Genomic DNA, 21,077 nt, shown 5'->3' with positions numbered 1-21,077 from the left:
ATGCGTGGCAAAACGACGGTGACGACGGCCGATAACGAAATGTTACAGCCGTGCATACCGACGTTCTCCACCACCTCTTCCTCATCATCATCCTCCTCCTCTTCCTCCTCTTTCTCTTTACTCCTTCTCTTTCTTCTCCTCTTCTATCTCCTTCGAAACATATCGCTGACAGACGCAGAAGCGACAAGTCAGAGAAAAATTGTTGATTTCATTCTCTCAAACTGTTACTACTCAAGTTTTCATTTTGTCAATAAATTATTTTTTCTAATTTTTATTATTTATAAACGTGTTAGATGAAAAAAAACTTTAAACACTGCAAATAAAATTGTTTACCCTGTTTCTCTCCTGTTACGTATATTTTTTTTTATTTCTAAAATGATTTACCTCTTCGTTATTATAGTTCCTTCAATATTTTCTACTTAATAGGTGCGCGAGAATGTGATCGTAGTCGTGTCTGGGAAGGAACCAAATTTGAACGAGTAAAAGGAGAAAGCTCTAATGCTAACGTGTCACTACCACCTGACGCCGGTAGCCGGTAGGTAATTACCTGTACCTGAACTCTCGAGAAACTAAACTACCTACAGCTTATACGATATGACGGGTACAAGGTGCACAACCTCTCAGTTACCTTTCCTTTTTAACTCTCTTTCTCTTTTCTCTAGTCTCTTTCCTAGAAATGTAGTACTCGTGATCTGCGTAACATATAACTTTAATGTAAGTGCATGTACGTAAACGAGCTTGACTAATGTCTACGATTAAGAGATCCCTAGAGGGAGAGAAAGAAATAGAGAGAAAGAGAGAGAGAGGGAGATGGTTCATAAAAAGTATCTTAGAGATATCTCAACTGACAAAGTAGATATTTAAGATTTCTCCATGGAATCGACTATATTATACCTTCTTATTCTTCTTCTTTTTCATTGCTTACAATCTATGAGATTGTCAACGTTCATTTTATATCCATAAAATCATGAAATAATAAATAGCCTATTCATTTTTAGCAAATGTAAAATTAGTTTTATCCAAGAAGCTAGATGAACAATCGTAATTCTCTATCAAGATTAGTCCAAGTTCCGATTTCATTGATGTTCGGAGTATCATCACATCGTTTCCCCATCCATAACATACTCGCTCTAAATTCTTCGGGCAGGTTTTTTCATCGAGGTCATCATTCGTTGCGCAAAATCGTCATTCGTCTTCTTTCTATACAACGAATATATGAATTTCAGGGAAGGTATCCAGCGAGGTGACGGTAATGGTACTGCTGCTGCTGCTGCTACTGCTACTGTTACTGTTACTGCTACTGCTACTGCTGCTGCTACTAGTACTGCTGCTACTGCTGCTACTGATGTTACTATCCCTTCGGCCAGCTGTTACTTCCGGCAGGGGTTCTCAACTCCATAAGAATTGTCAAATATCGGGGGCTAGATTTGGGCAAGTCCATTAGACTTGGTCAAGAAAACTCGTGTGAAATTGAGAGGCACCACCTTTTGTTACTCGAAAGAGAAAGAGAGAAAGAAAGAGACAACAGAGTTTGGTTCACCCGCCTTATATACTCACACCTCCGATATCTTTGACTCGTCGTTTCGTGATCGATAGGTCGCACATGTGCCATCTGACTGAGAATCTCTGTTGGAAGTAAGTACGGTGAGACTCAGCTGTCGCCTCCTAATTGCCGGGACAATGCAACAGATGGCTTTGATCGCAATTCCTTCCTTCCTTACTTGCTTGCTTGCTTCCTCTTCCTTGCTTCTTTTTCTTCTTCTTCTTCTTCTTCTTCACAAGGTTTGTCCTTTTTTTTTACCTTCTTCCTTTCACTCCCTAAACCATCTCCTCTCTATTATTTTTACTTTTCTTTCCCCTTTTGATTCCATTATTTCCATTTTTACTTGCCCGATTGATTCCATTGAGTTTCCAAGGTTTCTTATTTTGTCTCTAACTTATTTCAATAAATTTCCATCTTTCTCCCTGATTATTTACAGTTTATTACATTATTATTATTTTTCTTCTTCTAGCTGAGGAAATAACGGTATCTGATAAAAACGTATTTCTAGTAATCCTTAACATTCTTATCTTTGGAAATTTAGGAAAAGCAGAGCTTTCTTAAAAGAGGTTAAAATAGATAGAGAGCATCATCGGAGCTTTTGGTTGGTTGGAAGAAGAACCAACGACATTCTAGTCTAGAAAAAGATAGAAAGAGACTATACGACTTGTCTCTCTCTCTCTCTTTCTCTTTTCTTCTCTCTTTCTCCCTTTCAACGTCATAAGCATATCCAGGGAAAACGAGCGGTGGCAGCGTCGTGGGTAGGGCGACTATCGCAAAATACCTCGAACGGCGGCGAACCGGGAATGCCGTCGGTGTACCGGATATGATATCAGCCTGGAGCAGAATCCCGGTGGAAGTGTCGGACGTGCCTTATCGCGTCTGGACCAGGCAGTCAGGCAGCGCACGAAGCGACCTAACCAACACACCGGGCTAGAACCAACCGGTTTGACTGACTGCTTGCAGGAGTTTCGCTATCCTCTCCCTCTCACCAAAATGAAAGACAGAGAGAGAGAGAGAGAGAGAGAGAGAGAAATATCCTGTGATCGTGATTCTCTGTCTCCTTTCTCTCCTCCTTTTCCTCCACCTTCTCAATCTCTCTCCGTCTCTCTCTTTCAGCTGACACGATATATGTTTTATATGTGTAGGTGTATGTGTACGTGTATGCTTGAGTTTGTGTGTAAACATACGCGCGTTGCAGTACTCTGTTCTCTCTAGAAGAACGAATACACACACGGATTTTTACTCGCGTTCCCTGCCATATCCACTCAAAGGATTTCGAAACGGCGGATGCATCTAAGTCCACTTCCTGCGATCGAACCTATGAAATGTGCACTTTTGGAAAAAGAGAGAGAGAAAAGAGAGAGAGAGGAGAGAGAGAAAGAGAGAGAGAGAGAGAGAGAGAGGAGAGAGAGAAAGAGAGAGAGAGGAGAGAGAGAGAAGAGAGAGAGAAAAGAGAGAGAGAGGAGAGAGAGAAGAGAGAGAGAGAGAGAGTGAGTTTGACGGCTCAAATAGGAAAAGATGTCCATCCGATAAATCGATCGATTTACTTTTATCGAATGGAATATCTTTTCCTAGGTTTTTTTTCTTTAATAATTTTTTTTCTTTTTCTTTCTTATAAACTTTACTGTCTGTAATGTAACTTATTTTTTTTTTAATGGTTTTTACTGATAATACATTTTTTTAATATGTTATGTGAAAATATCGTTTGTACTAGTACCTTATTAAACTATTATTATTATTATTACTATTTTTCCAACAGTAAGTAAAGCAATAATAATATATTATTACTCTGTGTACCAGTATTATAAATGTACTACTGTACATAGTATAATCTGTTAAATTATTAATATGTATAATGTACGGAATGAATTCTAACTTTGTATTAAAAAATCAATACAGATTTGTCCTATAGAAACAATCACCGGAGAAACATAAATTGATACGAAATGCATCATTTTTTGTCTGCCCCAATCCGATCAAGAAAAAAAAAATATTTATATTTGGGAAAAAATCTCGCGACGACGGGCCAAAAAAGCCTTTCGTTGGCGACCAAGATAAATAGAATGAAAACATAAAATGGGAATACAGCAAAAAAAAGAGACAACGAGGGAAACAAAGGAAAAGAAACAAAAAAAAGGAAATAGAAAGGAAGAAATCGCGCCGGGGGTGATGTAGCGACGGAAATAAAAATTTTATCTCCTTTTTATTTTTATTTTTTTTTTTGCGTTTGTTTGTTTCGAATGCACGAGTTTAATCCCGTACGTTTCTTGTCCGGATCGAGAGATTTATCGTGTCATGCGACACGATGCGACCTAAGGACGTACGCAGGTCGAAAAAATTAAAAAAAATACAATATATATATATATTTATATATTAGGGTGGGTCAACAAAATTAATTATTTTTTTTTTCAAGTGCCACGGAAAAATGGGTTGCTAGACACCTTAAAACAATTCTCACCAAATATGAGCTCTTAATTTTAATAGGAAGATCCTCCGCATCGCAGTTTTTTATTTTTTTATCAGTCTAATATATTAAAATTCATACCTCAGTATTTATTGATTGTACAGAAAAATGTTCTAGACGAATTTTGTAGGAAATGTAATGCTCTACAAAAAAGGTATCTTATATTTTTTCCGTAAACTTCACCATTTGAGTGATATTGAAGATTTAAATGTGATGATTTTTAGACAAATTTCATTTTTGTCTATGAATTTTATAACTCGACAATAAATGACTATTAAAAAGTCCGCAATACAAATTTTTGTAGGAAATTAACTGCTCTATAAAAATGGTGTCTTATGTTTTTGCGATTAAATTAAGCGTTTAAAAGATATTCAGAGACAAAAATCAGTACACATGAAAGTTTGATGATATATATATACATGATATATATTCACGTCAGTCCGTCAGATTAGCGTCTCTTTGGAAGGATATCACGGATGAGGTGGTTAGTTGTATTGTGCCGGACAGTAACATTGTTGACGAAAAAAAAAATGAATTTTCAAGAAATGAATGCAAAAACTCTAATTAATGATCGTTAAAATATAAAAATCTAATAAAAATTACCCGACAATAGTAAAGACGAACAATGATAGAACGCATGATTAAAATTGTATTTGTAAATTTAATTGACAATGAAAATAATAATAATCATAAAATATAAAAAATACACCATCTTTTTTCTTCATCCAACCCCTAACCCGATTTATATCGAAATTTTGAACTCGAGTTCTATCCTTTGTTATTAAAGTATAACCGTTTGTGTGTGACAAAAAGGACATGGTTTTTTTTATCGATTCGACGTACGAATAAATAGAAAGGGAGAGGGGATAAAACAAAGATAGAGAAATAAGGGTGAGAAAGAGCGCTAACTGGGGGAGAGTGAGCGGCGGAGGTGGGGGGGGGTGTCCACGAACCGCGAATGATCTCGCGTTGACGGGACTTTGATGTGCGAAGAGAGGAGATGTAGGAAAGAGAGAACGAATTCGAGCGAGTGAGTGAATGAGTGAGTGAATGAGAGAGAGAGAGAGAGAGGGAAAGAGAGAAGGCTTTTTTCCTGAGCCATTTCCAAGGTAGCTGCGGGCTCTCATTCGTCCAGATAACCAGTTCGGTACTAAATGTACGATTTGAGCGAGAGAACACACCCGCGGACTGAATATACGGGTACCATCATGCAATATTCTGAACTAATGTACGACGCACCCACAGCTAAGCCCAATGCTCTCCTCACTGAACGAGGAATGCGGAAAATGCTCTCCCTCTCTCTTTCATTCTCCCTCTTTCTATCTCTTTTCTTTTTCTTTTTTGCCTTTTCCATTCTTTTACTGGGTTTACATCGAATGACTAGTTGTTTGAACGTTTATCTTCTACTTCTTTCCCTCCTTTCCCCTTCACCCCCAGCAATATAACGTATAAAAATCTAACAAGAAATATAACATTTTTCAGGATTCGTTTATAAAATGTCTATTGAATTTATTTATCTATTTTTCGATCCTTTTAAATTTATCTCGTTTATCTCTTTATCTTTTTCACGTTTATTTGAATTAAATATTATAAGAAAAAAATCAAATATAATGATTAAAAAAAATCAAATAATGATTATTGCAAAACGGTGCGATATTGTCTGACAATTAGTATAAAAATAAAAAGTAGAAATTTTTATACGAGCCCCCAATGCGATATCGTGTTTAACAAGATTACGTATAATTTGTTGAGAAAAAAAACGAAAAAATAACAAAGTTATAGTTCGACCGAATTACTAGATAAACCTTATAGACACGCAGGGTATCTATACACATACACACATTTATAAATAAATAAATAAATAAATAAATAAATAAATATATATACATATATTTTTTTCCCCCTCTATTTACCTGAACGAATGCATGAAGCATATAACTTTTGATTTGTTTTAACGATCGACCACCTGAGATGCTATAACTCACCCTTATTTTTACTCTTGAGGTCGAGGTCTACCGGCAAAGGTTCAGGTGTCTGAGCAGTACTGTTGGCTACAACGGTTACTGGTGTCGATTGATGATGGCAGATGATGGCAGAGGTTTGTAGAGAATTCGAAGTTGAGGACGTGGTAGGTGCGGTGGTGGTGGTGGTAATCGTAGACGTACTCGCAAGAGTAGCTGCTGCTACTCCAACAGTGGTCAGACCATTGCTGTTGCAATTGCTCGAGGTCGTTGCAATGACGGTTCCCGTTGCCGTGGTCGTAGTCGAGGCTGCCGTCGAAACAACTACGACCACGCTGTTCGACCCGCTCGATCCTCCCGATAATGTTGCCGAGACTTGCTGAAAGCTGCAACATTCCTTTGCCTCTTCCTTAACCTTGACTTTCTGAGGGACCGTCGTACTCGCCACTCCACCGTCCACTTTCATGCTAGCGGTACCGCTAGATCCTCTCGACCTGTATCATTAAATATTATTGATTCGTATTATCTATTATTACTATAATAATTATTATTATATACAATATATATACAATAATTATCATTATTATTATTATTTAACCCATTTATCACACATTTTATTATTATCAATTTTTTTAAAACAATTTTTAAGGATTAAGGAATTCTTGTTACAAAAGTAACATCTTTTTTCTCCTTTTGGAGATAATTATTTTTGTTCATTCTTTTTCTTTTTTTTTAAGCAAACGAGCAAATTTCTCTAGCGAGATATTCCCGGTAGAGAATCGAATCACGCAGTCATCCTCGCCTGTCCACCAAAAAACGACGGGGAAAAAAAAGAAAAACTAAGCGAAAGGGGAGAGAGAGAAATCAGAAGGTGTGTGTAGTATCTATGTCATCGTAACCACGATTCGTATTTGATTGATTCCATTTCGCAAGTGGTGGTCACATATTTCGTCTACGTGCTCGACAACGGGTTACCCCGTTGTGCATACCGATGGCCGTTTTAATGGAATTGGACGGACGTTAGTTTGTAAAACTAACGGGGAGATTCGTCACGATCCGTCGCCCAGTCCCGTTGTTGAATACCTAAATCGTCGATATTTAATAGGGGAAACATGTTCACGGTGGAAAAAAAAGAAAAGTTAAAATGGGGAAGATCGAAATTGTCGGAAGAAAACAAAAATTTCAAACAAAAAAAGAGAGAGAGCAAGAAAAATAAAATAAGAAAATTTGTTTTTCCGGTCAATATAATACTTCTTTCCTTGGAAAAATGTTGAAAGAAATAACATTAAAGGAAAGAAAATTAAATGGAAGGAAAAGCAGGAAGTAATCTTTAAGATCCACATGGTGCACCCACTCCGAACCGGTGAAATTTTATTTTATTGACGCGCAGCAGCCCTGCCAGCAGACTGCCTTCGGTGCCACATGGTCTCGTTATTAACGTGAAATGCAAACGAGCCCTTCGTTTCGTCCAAGAAACGTTCCCTCTGATAGCTCACTATAATTTTTACTGCAAAATTGCATTGCCAAATGGCGTAAGGAATTTAAAACTGCAAGTTTGCTAACTATTATTTGACGGAGAAGAGACTTCTTATCTTGGTCATTTTTTAAGATTTTGTTAAAAATCTCGTTTTTAAAAAACATATCTTATAACGTATATATATATACAAAATTAGAGAATTTATCTATAACAAAAATCTTCAATTGTACTTTCCTCTTTTTATAATACTTTTTAACTTAAGTTAGATAATTTTAATATTTAAAAGTATAATTTCAAATTCTATTCCTGTGATAACATTATAGCTACCTGATTTTATTCGAAGGATTTCGTAAATCAATTGTTCTAAAATACATAATTGATGAAACGTCACTCTTTCACATACACACGTAAACACACAGCACATACACGCCTTATAATATGTCGTGTATGCATTTGTCATTTTTTTCCCTGAAGAATTGACATTACTTTAGAACAATACATGCACGCAACTTATATTGTAACAGATGGGTATTATTTTTTTAATAACCGTGGGTAGAGCCTATCGTCTTCTGTTATTACAGATGTCCGTCATTCCTTCGTCATCGGGTGAACAAGTGTCGTACACTGTGTTTGCGATCTTCGTCGCCTATTTTACGTCCGTACAGCTGCGATAAAGCCAATCTGTTATGTACATTGTACATCTGCACGAGCGTCTAAGCTTAATGGATGAATTTAGCGGTACGACGTAACATAGTAAACATCTCGTTCTTTTGTTTCCAACATTTTATACTGATTTACGAATTTCTCTTCGTATAATAACAAATCGGATTTTCCCACGAAAATCTTATCTAACGGGGTGTTGCATCGATGAAAATATATATTTACTAACGTATATATATACATAGATAAAGGGGTCATCTTTTTAATACATGTAACGATGATTATACTAATTACGTAAATATGTATGTTAAAAATTCTTATATAAACATTATCATTATTCTCATTTTATGCAAGAATTACTCGATATATGAATTTAAAATTCTGACCTCATTCGCATTTACATACAAAAAGGGAGTCTCGAAGAAACGTGACAATCGGGGTATCGAAGTTTGCCATTAATCGACTCTGAGAAAAATGTGTTAGGGGGAAAAGGAGGAGGAGGAGAAGAAGGAAGAAGAAGAAGAGGAGGAGGAGAAGGAAGAAGAAGAAGAGTAGGAGGTCTGATGAAAGCCGTAGAGCTTTGGCCTTTTCCTCGATCAGGGTTGGAGACGCACTCTAGCAATTCGTTAAGACGCTTAGTTAAGCAAACAAGAGCATACACACAGTTGGTGAAAAGTGATATATATGTATATACACTCACTTATAAGTAGATATACGTATTTTCGAGTGTAGATCTTATACGTACTATGTATATGTGTACTATATATATACACATACACACACATACATACCATGGGTAGAAAATCCATGGCTTTTGCGCATGTAATCGCACACAGCTGCGACCCTTTCGTGCGAAGGCATTTCTCTCCCTCTCTCTCTCCCTCTCTCTCAAATTTTCCCTTTCTTTTTATATTATTACCGTCAGTTTGTTTTTCTTCTTTCTATTCCGTCAAATTCGATTTTTACCTCGACCCTTATTCTTCTTCTTCTTCGTCAAACAAAAACCACGATATAGAAAACTCACCCCCTAGGTTTTTTCTTTTAAAATTTTTTTTTATTATTTCTTAACATTTTTCATTATTATCTCACGTGAGTATCTTTTTTTGCGTTAAGATTTCTTTCTTTCTTTTTTTTTCTTTTTGATCGAATCAAATTTGTTATTTGATAGATAAATTATAAATTGAAACGTAACTTAATAAAAAGATCGAAATGTTTTAGGTTCTATTTCTTCTCCCCCTCCCGCTCGCCCCCAAACTTTTCGAGTGTCTCTCGTTTTTGGTTCGGTCAACTTGGAAAAGAAGTTAAAAATACTTACTTTGTTTTTCACATAACAGCCAAGCTCCGACAGATACATCGCGTTCACGCAACTAGCAGCGAAAGAGGCGCCTGTTTCTCGACTTTTCATCGTAAGGGAGAAAATCAGTAGCTTCTAACAAGAGTCAGAGAGAGAGAGAGAGAGAGAGAGAGAGAGAGAGAGAGAAAGAAAATAACGAGCTGTATCGACTTGCAACTTTACCTATCTCTCTCTCTTTCTCTCTCTCTCTCTCTCTCCCACATACACACACACTCTCTCTATCTTTTTCTTTATCTATCTATATATCTATCTATCTATCTATCTATCTTTCTCTAACAGAACGATCTGGGCTTTCTCTTCGAGAAGAAGTTTACAACGAGGGCCAGATGGAAACGCGTAAATCCTTCGAAATCCGTGCTCGTTTTGCTCCGTGGCCTAACATCGAATTAGCGCAAGTTTCGACTATCCTGTGTGAAGTTTTGATTCTTTTTTTTTTCTTTTTCTTCCTATTTATAATTCGTCTAATTAAAATAAATTCCATGGAATAATATTTCTATTATTTCTACGCGCGTCATCCAGCTATCGTACATTTTGAATTCCTAGTACTAATACCGAAAGAACAGAAACCTATTACTATTCAACATTCGTTCAACTAACTTCTAATGATATTTAGTATTAATGGAGAAATATCGACTCAACTAGGGTAGGTACCTAGGGCGATACAGATAAAACCATGAGAGGACAAAAGAGGTGAAACTGGTTGAGAAGAGGAAAAGAGACGAAGAGGAGGAGGAGGGAAGGAATAATCGCAGTCCGCTTTTTGAAGGAAACGAGCTTCGGGGCATCGCGTCGTGCCGAGCTTATGTTTATACATATGTCCCGCACATGGCACGGCGCCTGAAGGAGTAGGAGGAAGAGGAGACGAAAGAGGAGGTGGTGTGGTGGTGGTGATAGTGGTGGTAGTAGTAGTACTACTAGTGCTGGTCCTGGTCCTGGTGCTGATGCTAGTACTGGTGCTAGTGCTGGTGGTGATACTGGTGCTGGTGCTAGTGCTGCTGCTGATATCGAAGGTGGTGGAAATGTAGGTGGAGGTGGAGGTGGAGGTAGAGGCGTACTAAAATTTCCAATATTAGAACGGCCAAGCGAGAGGCAGGCCAGATGTCTACCGTACTGACTGCCGAGAGACCGACGTACGTTCAGCTTCAGCTTGGTTTCATTACAAAAATGTCACGCACAGCCACCGCGCGTCGCCCCGGCTCGCACCACCGTTCGATGATGCGTTCTCTCCTCTTTCACCACCCCCAGTCCACCTCTGCTTCCACCTTTACCAACATTTAATAGTAGTAGTAGTAATAGTAGTAGTAGTAGTACCACCACACCTCCGCAACCTCCTTCCGTCAACCACCACGATCGAGACTTTATAGACAGCGTTTCTGATTACGATGTGTCTCCTCGTTTCTTTTTATCTTCTTATTTTTCTTTTTTTTCCTTTTTTTCTTTTGCTTAGTTTATATACTTTCTTTCTTTCTTTCCTTTCTTTTTTTCTTTTCTTTTCATTTCATTTCATTTCTTTTCTTTTCTTTTCTTTACTTACTTTACTTTACTTTACTTTACTTTACTTTACTTTACTTTACTTTACTTTACTTTACTTTACTTAGCTGTCATTCGTTTACTCGGTTGACGTTAGAACTTTGAAACAGGATTGAATCTTGATAGAGTAATTAAAAATGAATTTAAAATTCATAAAACGAGTTACGATATTGAGTTTTGTCAATTTTCCTACAAAAAAAAAGCAAAAAAAATAATGCAAAAGTTTATACCTATTTATATCGATCTACAAAGTATATGATCAATTTTATTCTACAACTAATATAAATATACAACATACATGAAAGAACAGCAGTCGTAGATCGTTTATGTAAATTTGGATTGAAATAAGAAATAATATTGAAGGATCAATTCCTTCATTTTTATAGTATACGTTCGTTCGTTACTGTAAATTCTAATTGAAATGTGAAATAATTAAAGAATCAATCCCACGTTCGTTGGGATAATATACGGGGTGAGATAAAAGTTGCTTTTAACCGAACAAATTTTTCCACATGGGAGATACAAGATTTTGTATGAGTTACAACGGTTGATAGGATCAGTCGTTTAAAAATTTAAACACCAACCTGTAGCGGCTGGGGTGGCAACGTCGAATAAATATCTACATCGCAAAAGCGATAAAACAAAAGAAAGTCAGAAGAAAAAACGAAAAAAATTCAAAAAAAAACTATAAATAGAAGCAAACACTATACAACTGAAAATTCTCCTTCTTAGGACATAATTTCGCTCAACGATATTCTATTTACATTTTGTTAACTGTAGATAGATGATAGCGTTGAGAATTTGAAATTTAAATATATATTTTCGAGTTATCGTTGGGAGAGTTAACGTTTTTACGAACGCATTGAAGCTTTAATAGACGTTTGTTGCTTTAATAGACGAGAATAAGAGAAATGGATAAGAGATTTTTACCGTGAGAAGACGAGAGGAACAGTCTCGAACAAAGCGTCACGAGTGTTTCACCTACCTTTTTTTATAAATTAATATCTAATTTAATATATTACTTCTTAAATAAATTAAACTTATTATTTGCTATGTATAAAAGTGTTTCCCTTCATATTACTATCCCCATAAACCCATCGTTATGTTTCGGCATATGTAAAATCAGTAATTAAACGATGTAATTTGCGTACTGAGTTAGACATCAAATGGATACCAAAATTTGAATAATTTATGTGAACGAATACAAAATGAATATATGAACGTTGGACAAATTAAAAAAAAAATAATTTGTATCAAGTCATATTGGGATAAAACGATTTTTATCTCATCCTTTACATATATACGTTGGATATTGATATTAAGAGATAAAGAAAAATGTATCGAAAAGTGAAGCGATTTTTGATCCTGGGGGTTAAACGTTAAACTATTATACTGTTAACGTAACTTTGAAAGGTATGTATGTGTATATACGCAACATATAGGTAGGTAGGTAGGTAGGTAGGTAGGTAGGTAGGTAGGTAGGTAGGTAGGTAGGTAGGTAGGTAGGTAGGTAGGTAGGTAGGTACGCGTACGTTAAAGCTTGCCTCGTTACAAAGATGTCATGCGCAGAAACGTCAGTTTCCCGGGTTGGCACGCGGTTACGTTTCGTTTTCTACGTGCGTTCTGTGTCCATGATAGGTTTGTTTGTGATGGTGGTGGTGATAGTGGTGGTAGTAGTGGTGGGATGGTAGCAGTGATGATGATAGTGGTGGTAGTAGCTTGGCGTTTGAGCGTTCATGCGTAAAAAAATCCTTCAGAAATGTAAAAGAACGAAATAATAAAAAAGGAATGGAATGGGATGAGGAGGGAGGGAAGAGGGGGTAAAAAAAGATGAGAGACATACCTGCTAGGCGATGTTCGGGTAAAAATCATTTCTTTTTTTTATCTTTTCTACTTTTTTGGGAAAACAACCAAAATCGAATCGATTCAATTTTTGTTTTTGCGTATCGCCGTTTTAATCGACTTTTCTTTTTAACTCGTCGTAGGCGTGCGCTTTGGTGTTTTTCCTTGTTTTCGTTATTTTTCGTTTTTTATTATCATAATCTTCGAAAAAAAGAAAAAATAAAAAACAAAAAGGTTGGAGGAGTGAAAAATTCGCTAATATAAATGGTGGGAAAGGGGGTTGGGAGATCAGAGAAAGGCAGATGGAAGGAGGGTTTGAGAGGGAGAATGAGTAGTAGGAGAAGGGAGAGAAAAGGGGGGGAGAGAAGAGGGGGGAGAGGGAATGAAATTGCTTTGCGCTTAATTGCATTTAGACCGGTCTTCCCTTCACCGATGTTTAAGCGCGCACTACCTGACAAGTCCAGCTACGTACCTGTCATCGTCATGTCGTGGTACCACCGAGAACACGATTTCGTGGTTTTCCTGACGGTTTCACGCAAACCTATATTATTAAACGCACTATCATTTAACGCGTACTAACAGCAAGAGGTAGTGGTATACGTGCACACGTAACATCAACCGAATGAAACGATAGGCCCTTTAAAATTGATCGAGTATTCTAACGAAGATATCGAAACTTTAGTGTCGATATGATCTAGCATCCCGATCGGATAAATTTATTCAAAGGAATTCTTCACAAACGACAGAAAACAATAATAGGGGTTTTTTCGCATATTGATAACAACGTTTATTCCTACGATGAGAAGAAAGATTTTCTTTCACAAGAGTTTCTTTCAACCAAACAAACTTCTTGTGTTCATCGTTAACATTAAAAAAGTCTTAAATACGAATAAAGAATAGGACAAATGTGGTTTTTTATATCCTATTACCCCATGACTTTTTGCGAAAGTCTAACGTTTCCTCGAGATAAAATATGCTCTGTATGGTAACACATATTACCAAAAATAAGAAGAACGCAACCCTCTTCTTTTCCCAACCCTCGTGCGGCACATAATGCGAGCACGTGTGTTTCGTCCCAGCTATTTGATCTTTGATTCTGTGACGTCTTTCTAGTGTGGGTGTTCAATTATGAAAAAAAAAAACTTTTTTACTATAATTTATTATTTCAATTAATTCATACAAATATTGAATTAGATTATTATATTAAATAATAATATTGAACAATTAAATATTTGCGAGTAATTGTATGTAATTGTGTATAATTGTAATGTAATTATATGTAATTGCGTATAATTGTAATGTAATTGTATGCAATTGTGTATATCAATTTACCTTAGTAATTCTTTTCGAAATTTTCGTAAGTTCATGTTAAAAAGGGGAGTGTCATTTGTTTAATTAATACCTTTCCTCGGGGGCTACATAAACGAAAATGAGGAATCAATCGATCGACACTTAATATATCTGTGGAAATATCGAATGGCGAGAGAGCACAGGTGTATTCAGGGTACAGCCGGTTCGGTTCGTCAGTGTATCAGTGAATATATAATATACCTAGAGGAGTCTTATATATATAGGTGTAGACTCGAACACATTTGAGTATGCGTGTGACACTATTCCAATACGTCGATGAGAAGGGGTAGTATATACCCTCTCTTCTACCACCTTTTCTTTCTCCTCCTTTTCCTTCTCTTCTTCCTTCTCTTCATCCTTGAAAGGAAGTACTTACTCCTTCTTCTAACAGTTAAAACTTTAGCAAGGGAAAACTTTCTCGAGAATTTTCTTTTTTTTCTTTTTTTAATTTTTTTTTTTATGTCGATGTCAAGAAAGTTTTTATGTCAGAAAATTTACAAATAACTTCTTCTTCTTCGTCCTTCTCCTCCTCCTCCTCCTCTTCTTCTTCTTCATTTTCTCTTATTTCATTTATAATTCGTAAGGGATATAATAATAAAATGAACGTAAATTCTTATTGGATAAAAATCATGAATACTCGTGATTGCTCTATCACGAAGTCCCTTGTTACTCATATATACTTTTTGCGAAAGTACGAAATCAGAGCAGTAAAATGTTCTCCTTTATTGAAAATTGGATTTAAACCGCTGGGCGAACCGCGTCAACGATCACGAGAATGGAAAAGAGGAACAAAGAAATAGAAAAATAGAAAAAGAGAGAAAAAATCGAAACATTCAAACGGTGTGTTTACCAGGCTGATACCGGAAGGTACTAAACAAAGGAAGTAAAGCATAGCTCTCTCTCTCTCTCTCTCTCTCTCTGTCGTGACTCTTGATTCTCTTTGAACCACGGAAGCTGCCCGCAACACCTGACTGAGTCGACGGACGCATATACGGCAAGTTCAGCCGACAGCGGTACCAACAGTGGGGTGCAGAGGTTGCTGAGGGGTTGACTGGGTCGAAAGAGAAAGAGAGAAAGAGATAGAGAGAAAGAGATAGAGAGAAAAGGAAGAAAAGGAAAGAGGTATTATAGAAACGAAGAAGAGGACGGAGAGAGAGAAAGATTAATAATATAGGAAAGCCAAAGCCATGCCACCCTCCAACAAGCTTTCCTTTGCCTCTCTCTTTCTCTTCTGTTGCCAACAGTTAATCGATATAATACTTTGGTATAACACGCTAACGCCAGCCCGCGTGTGTTTCGCTCACTTACGTGTACTCTCTCTCTCTCTCTCTCTCTCTTGCAGCAGCAGCAGCATACAACTCATATGTGTTGTACGCATATATACGCATGCACGTACAAACTCTGACACACACACACACACACACACACACACACACACACACACATACATACATACATACATACATACATACATACATACATACATACATACATACATACATACATACATACATACATACATACATACATACATACATACATACATACATACATACATACATACATATATATATATAAACAAACGTATTCATACATTAAAGTCATTTTCTATGTACCTGCAATTGATTCGGGGATTAAATGTTGTATTTCTCCTATCGTTTTATAAACGAACAAAAGAGATATATCAGGCGTTAAAATATAATTTGTGATTTTTTTTAAAGAAATTATATGCTACTCTTTCCTATAAATGTATTTTGAAGATGTAATTTTTAATATAGTTGAGATTTTGTTATTTTTAATCTTATACGAAAATAAGATTTGATTTTTACGTCAAAAAACGAAATTTCGAGATTTCTCGAAATTTTGAAGACTTTTAAATCGAACTACCGAAACTCATTACTAGTGCTCGTTAACGGCAGCCCGAGTATTACTAGAAAAGCGCATGTGTACCTGACGCGTTTCTTGCGGTTCGTTATTAAGTTGGTTAATTTTAATAACGGTAAATTCTGGCATGACAAAAAATAAAAAAAAAAGAATATAAAAAAAAAATAAAAAGAAATAAAACAAACGTAAGTCGATTTAATTCGTTTTCTAATTATTCCACCATTTTATAATACTAATTTCAATAAATTCATTTATATTCTCAAGAGATGTCATTGAGAATATATTTATCAGCGTGTAGTCTTATCTTTTATCAAAGAAAGAAGGAAAGAAAAATGAAATGAGAATGAAAGAGAAACCGAGATAGAAATATTTTACAGGTGTATAAATCGAATATCCAACACAATTAATCATAAAGAGTAAATATATAAGTTCATTCGTAAAAAATATTACCATTGGTTGATCAGAAAATTTTGTTAATCGAAAAATACGTTTATCGGATACCTAAGAAGTTTACTCCAAATCACAAAAACATTTTCAATTCAAGCAAAAAAGAATATTTCGATAGTAATTTTAGAAGAACTCAATCGAGTTCGACTGCTTCGAACATCCTTGAATCTTTAAAATGAAAATTATTTTGCCCTTAAAAAAAAAAGAACCAAATTACTTTTCAAACAACCTAATATATATATATGATATATACGTCTTGGAAAAACCTAATAATTCGCAAAAGAATGTTTTTGACAGTTTTTCTTATCATTTTTTTCATTTCATTTTCTAAAGAAAACTTCAAGTTTCAAACAATTCTATTGCTGCTGCTGCTGCAGTTTGCTTTTTGCCTTCCGGACAATTTTCTGATATTCTTCGTTTTCCGTTTGCATCTCTTTCTGTTTGTCTGTCTATCTGTCTGTCTGTCTGTCTACTGATTCTCTCTCTCTCTCTCTCTCTCTCTCTCTCTCTCTCTCTCTCTCTCTCTCTCTCTCTATCTATCTGTCTCTTTTCCGCATAATCAGAATACACGTGCGTGTGCGCGCGCAAACGCCAACGTATATGATTTTTCAGCATTTACTTATCCTTCATCTTATCATCGTATTTACCCTTCCCACCCTTTACTACCTTATTCCTCCTCTTCTTCTTTTTCTTTGATCTTTTTATTTCGCAAAAAGGTCTACGTTGATTGCCAACGATATAAATAAAAAAAAAAAAAAAGAAAAGAGAAATATGTTTTAAAAAAAGGAACAAGAAAAAAGTATTTCTCACCTCCGCTTAGATCGGCGATTAAATTTTCGAGTCAGTTTTGTAGTTTCCAAAAAAATCCTAATGAAATATACTTTTCAAGATTTAATTGTAATATAAAATAGAAAAAAAAAAGAGGTAGAAGAAAATAGAGAATATTAAACCAAATAATAATAATAATCACTGGCTCGAGTTTTCGTTGTAATATCACTTCATGAATAATGTCATTCTATAATTCGGATTATATTATTGATTTATTATTTCATAGTTCACTGTTTTTTCTTTTCTTTTTCTTTGTCGTTTTTTAATATCACCAAACCCCTTATTTTTCTCCCTCTCCCTAATAAAATTTCAAAAACGATTATTTTCGATAGAACAAGAGAAAAAGGGGAGAAAAATAAATTATCATTCGCTAGAACGCGAAATGAAAATTACTGAATTATAATAATCGTATGAGAAAAAAATCATTACGGTGGATAAAAAAAAGGGTTATAAAATAATTTTATTTTATTTCTATTTTCAACGATTCCACGAATTGACATACGAAGTATGAAACTAACAATAAGAGTGTGAAACACGAAATTCAAATAAAACAAGAAATATGACGCGCGCACGGCTGTCGGCGGCCGACTGAATGTCTACGCGGGTGAACCGAAAGGACCAAGTGGCGGTGGTGGCGGCATATGAAGAGGAGGGAAACGAGGAAGAGGTGGTGGAAGAGTAGGTGGTGGTGGTGGTGTAGTGGTGAAAGAGGAAAAAGAGGAAAGGGGTGATACAGGAGAAGAGGAAGGAGAAGAAACCCAAGAAGAGGAAAAAGAGATGGTTTGCTAACCTCCAGCAGGGAACCTCCGGCTGGCCTCAACCTGTGGTACACATTTCTTCTTTTTCTTTTTCTTCTCCTTCTTCTTCTTTCTCTTTTTCCTTTTTCTCTGTTCTCTTCTTCCTCTTTCTCCACCACCACCTCTTCTTCTTTTTCTGCTTCTTCTTCTTTTACTTCTCCTTCTTCTTCAACTTTTTCTTCTCCTTCTTCTTTAGTTTTCAGGCACCCTGTGTTGCTTAGAAGGGGACCTCGTTATATCGAAATAGTGATAGAAACGCTCACCGAGCGGTTCACACCGCTTTGATTTACGTTCCTGGACTTCCTTTCGTTTTGTTGAATTATGAGTATGCGTGTATACATTGGATTACTAGTATATTCGAGAAGAGACTTTTAGGTTTTTAAAATAGATCTTTAATTAAAGAATTTATTTTCTCGTCAATTTTTCTTTTCTTTTTCTTTTTTCATATTTTAAAAAAGAATCTATCTAATATGACGTTTTATTTCGTTTAATTATCTAAGAATATTAATAACAAAACAAAAAAAAGAAAATACTTTTTCCCCTAAATAGAGGATGTAATATTTTTGTGCAATCGTAAGAAATACAAATGTGTATTCCTTTTGATTATGCGATCTAAAGAACACGATCATTGTCATAAGCCTTATCAATGATTTTTTTCTTCTGTTTTTTTATTAATATAATTGATTCTCTTCTATTTTTTATTTATTTTTTTCTAAATATACTCCAAAAAGCTTTCAAGTTGAACAATCAGAGATCAGAGATGACAAAAATATGTCGGGTAAAAACTGTTAGGATAGGTGGTGGGTGCGCGCTCGAGGTTTCGGTACAATGACGTGTAACGCTTGGGACAAGAACAGGTGAATGCTGTGTACTGTGAACGAAACACACCAAGTGTTACTGAATTAGAACGTCAGCTTTGCCTAGGTATTTTCATTTTATTATTGCTATCACATTTTTTATCTCTACTTTTTATTTCTTTCTCTTTAATATCTCTATAATTTATAATTTTATATATTCTTTACACTCGCAATAAAGTAAAAAAAGAAAAGAAAAAAAGAAAAAAGAAAAAGAAAATGAAAAAAAATTATGAATACAAAAGTAAAAATGAAAGATAATCTTATAGAGACTCTTATCACATTTCTTATTCCTTTAGGTTAGGTCATGGTAGATGAAACGTGAACTTGGTAAATGTATTATTCCTTTCTACCGATAGGAAAAAAGGATCGAAGTAACAAACTTTAAGAAGTTGTGTCTTCTTCTTTCCCTTTTGTTTCTGTTTGTTCTTTTTTGTTTTTTTTTCTTTTTCTTATCTTTAGTTATCGAAAGCGATAAGGAAAAGGATCCAAGGACGCCGATCGACGAAACTTTTCTTTCTCTCTCGACACCCTTCGGCACCCTTTAGGATGACGCGCGAGAGATGGTCAAAATATAGGCGCGCTCACGGCCTCCTATACGCGGATATTGTAAACGGGCCAGTGTGTTCCTGACGTGTCGATATATTCTCGCGAAGAAAAGCCCTGCTGTTGAAGCTGAGAAATAGCTTGCTTTCACCACCCTCCCCAATCTCTCTCCCACTCTCTCAATCTCTCTCACTCTCATACTCCTTCTCTATCCTTCCAACTTACCTCTATGCCAGCATCCAGCCTCACCTCGGAAGAGGGTACACCTTCACCTCTGTCTATCTATTTCTCTCTCTATCTCTCTGTCTCTCTCTATCCTTATTTCTCTTCCTCTCGATTTTTGTCTCGCATTCCAACAACTCTTCCGGGAATTTTCTCCAAAGAAGAATCATCGTTGTCCTTTGCAAATGTGAGATTGCCAAGAAGTATGTGAATTTGACGTTCCTGGAGAAAATTTGGAAAGATATTCTATATATATGTAGATTATGATAAAGATGATAATATAATATTAATTAATATTTTGTCTCGTATGTGTGTTAGTTTTTGTTAATTTTTTTACAATTCATTTCCTTTTTAGATCGATCAATTATCGAATATAATATATTAATATATTAAATTCGATTTATTCCCGGTCATCTGAAACATTTTGAATTAATGTGAAATGATTTTATTTTTATTAATCTTCCCTTTTATTTTTTTATAAACTAATAACTAAAGTCACATGACATATATACAGAATTTAACCCCTTGCACTCGAAGTTTTCTTTTTTCATTTCATATATTAGCAGTAGCTCACGGAGCAATTTCAATAGAAAAATCATATTCGCATATTATAAATAAATGATATATGCGTATTAAAAGGAAAGTCTTAGTTTGATATGCTGTAGTAAATTGAATTTGTTTCAGTTTCTTTTCTTTTTTTTATTGTCTCCATAACGGAGCCCTCGAGTGCAAAAGGTTAAAATTACTGTACACGATGAACCTATAATTGAATAAATCCGTAAAATATCGATGTTATCTATGGAAGTATTGTTGGTACCTTGAAGGGATGATTTGGGAGGGGAGGGAAGTTTGATATGTCACATAATATAACGCGAAAAATAACCGATTAAATAATGATGATTTTATCAAATTCGATTTATTCTCGACCATCTGAAACATCTTGGATTAATGTGAAATGATATACTTTTATTTTTTAATTAACAAATAACTAAAATCCCATGACATATACAGAGTTTAACCCTTATCGGTCGTCAGGTTTTTATATCGATGATTCTCACTAATAAGTTATAAGTAGTTTCGGTAATTAATTAATCAATATTATAAGAATAATTTATTATTTATTAGAAATTATTTCTTTGTTTTTTTGAAGAAGTACCACAAATATATATATATGAAATTATTAATTAATTATTAATAACAACATATTTTTATTTGTAAGTCACTTCTCACGTGACTTACGACTAATAAGGGTTAAAATTATTCTAGACGATGAACTTATAATTGGATCAATTAGGAAAATATCGATGTTATCTATGGA

The 21,077-nt window shown here is 35.3% G+C and overlaps 1 protein-coding gene across 1 annotated transcript in view; it reads right to left on the bottom strand.

The window, feature by feature from the left end:
* The window catches only part of nvy (CBFA2/RUNX1 partner transcriptional co-repressor nervy), a 32,103-nt gene extending 14,175 nt beyond the window's left edge, over positions 1-17,928 (bottom strand). Inside the window, 3 exon segments of the mRNA XM_089175408.1 lie at positions 5,993-6,462; positions 17,323-17,379; positions 17,483-17,928. Coding sequence (XP_089031534.1) covers positions 5,993-6,434 — 442 coding nt within the window. The 5' untranslated portion in view covers positions 6,435-6,462; positions 17,323-17,379; positions 17,483-17,928.
* Between the last annotated feature and the right edge of the window lie 3,149 nt (positions 17,929-21,077).

The sequence above is a fragment of the Polistes dominula genome, unplaced genomic scaffold, assembly GCF_049000335.1.
Source record: "Polistes dominula isolate Pdom_NZ unplaced genomic scaffold, Pdom_raw_medaka contig_82, whole genome shotgun sequence".
Lineage (NCBI taxonomy): Eukaryota > Metazoa > Arthropoda > Insecta > Hymenoptera > Vespidae > Polistes > Polistes dominula.
The sequence above is the reverse complement of the archived record's forward strand: the minus strand, read 5'-3'. Positions and strand labels throughout refer to the sequence as shown.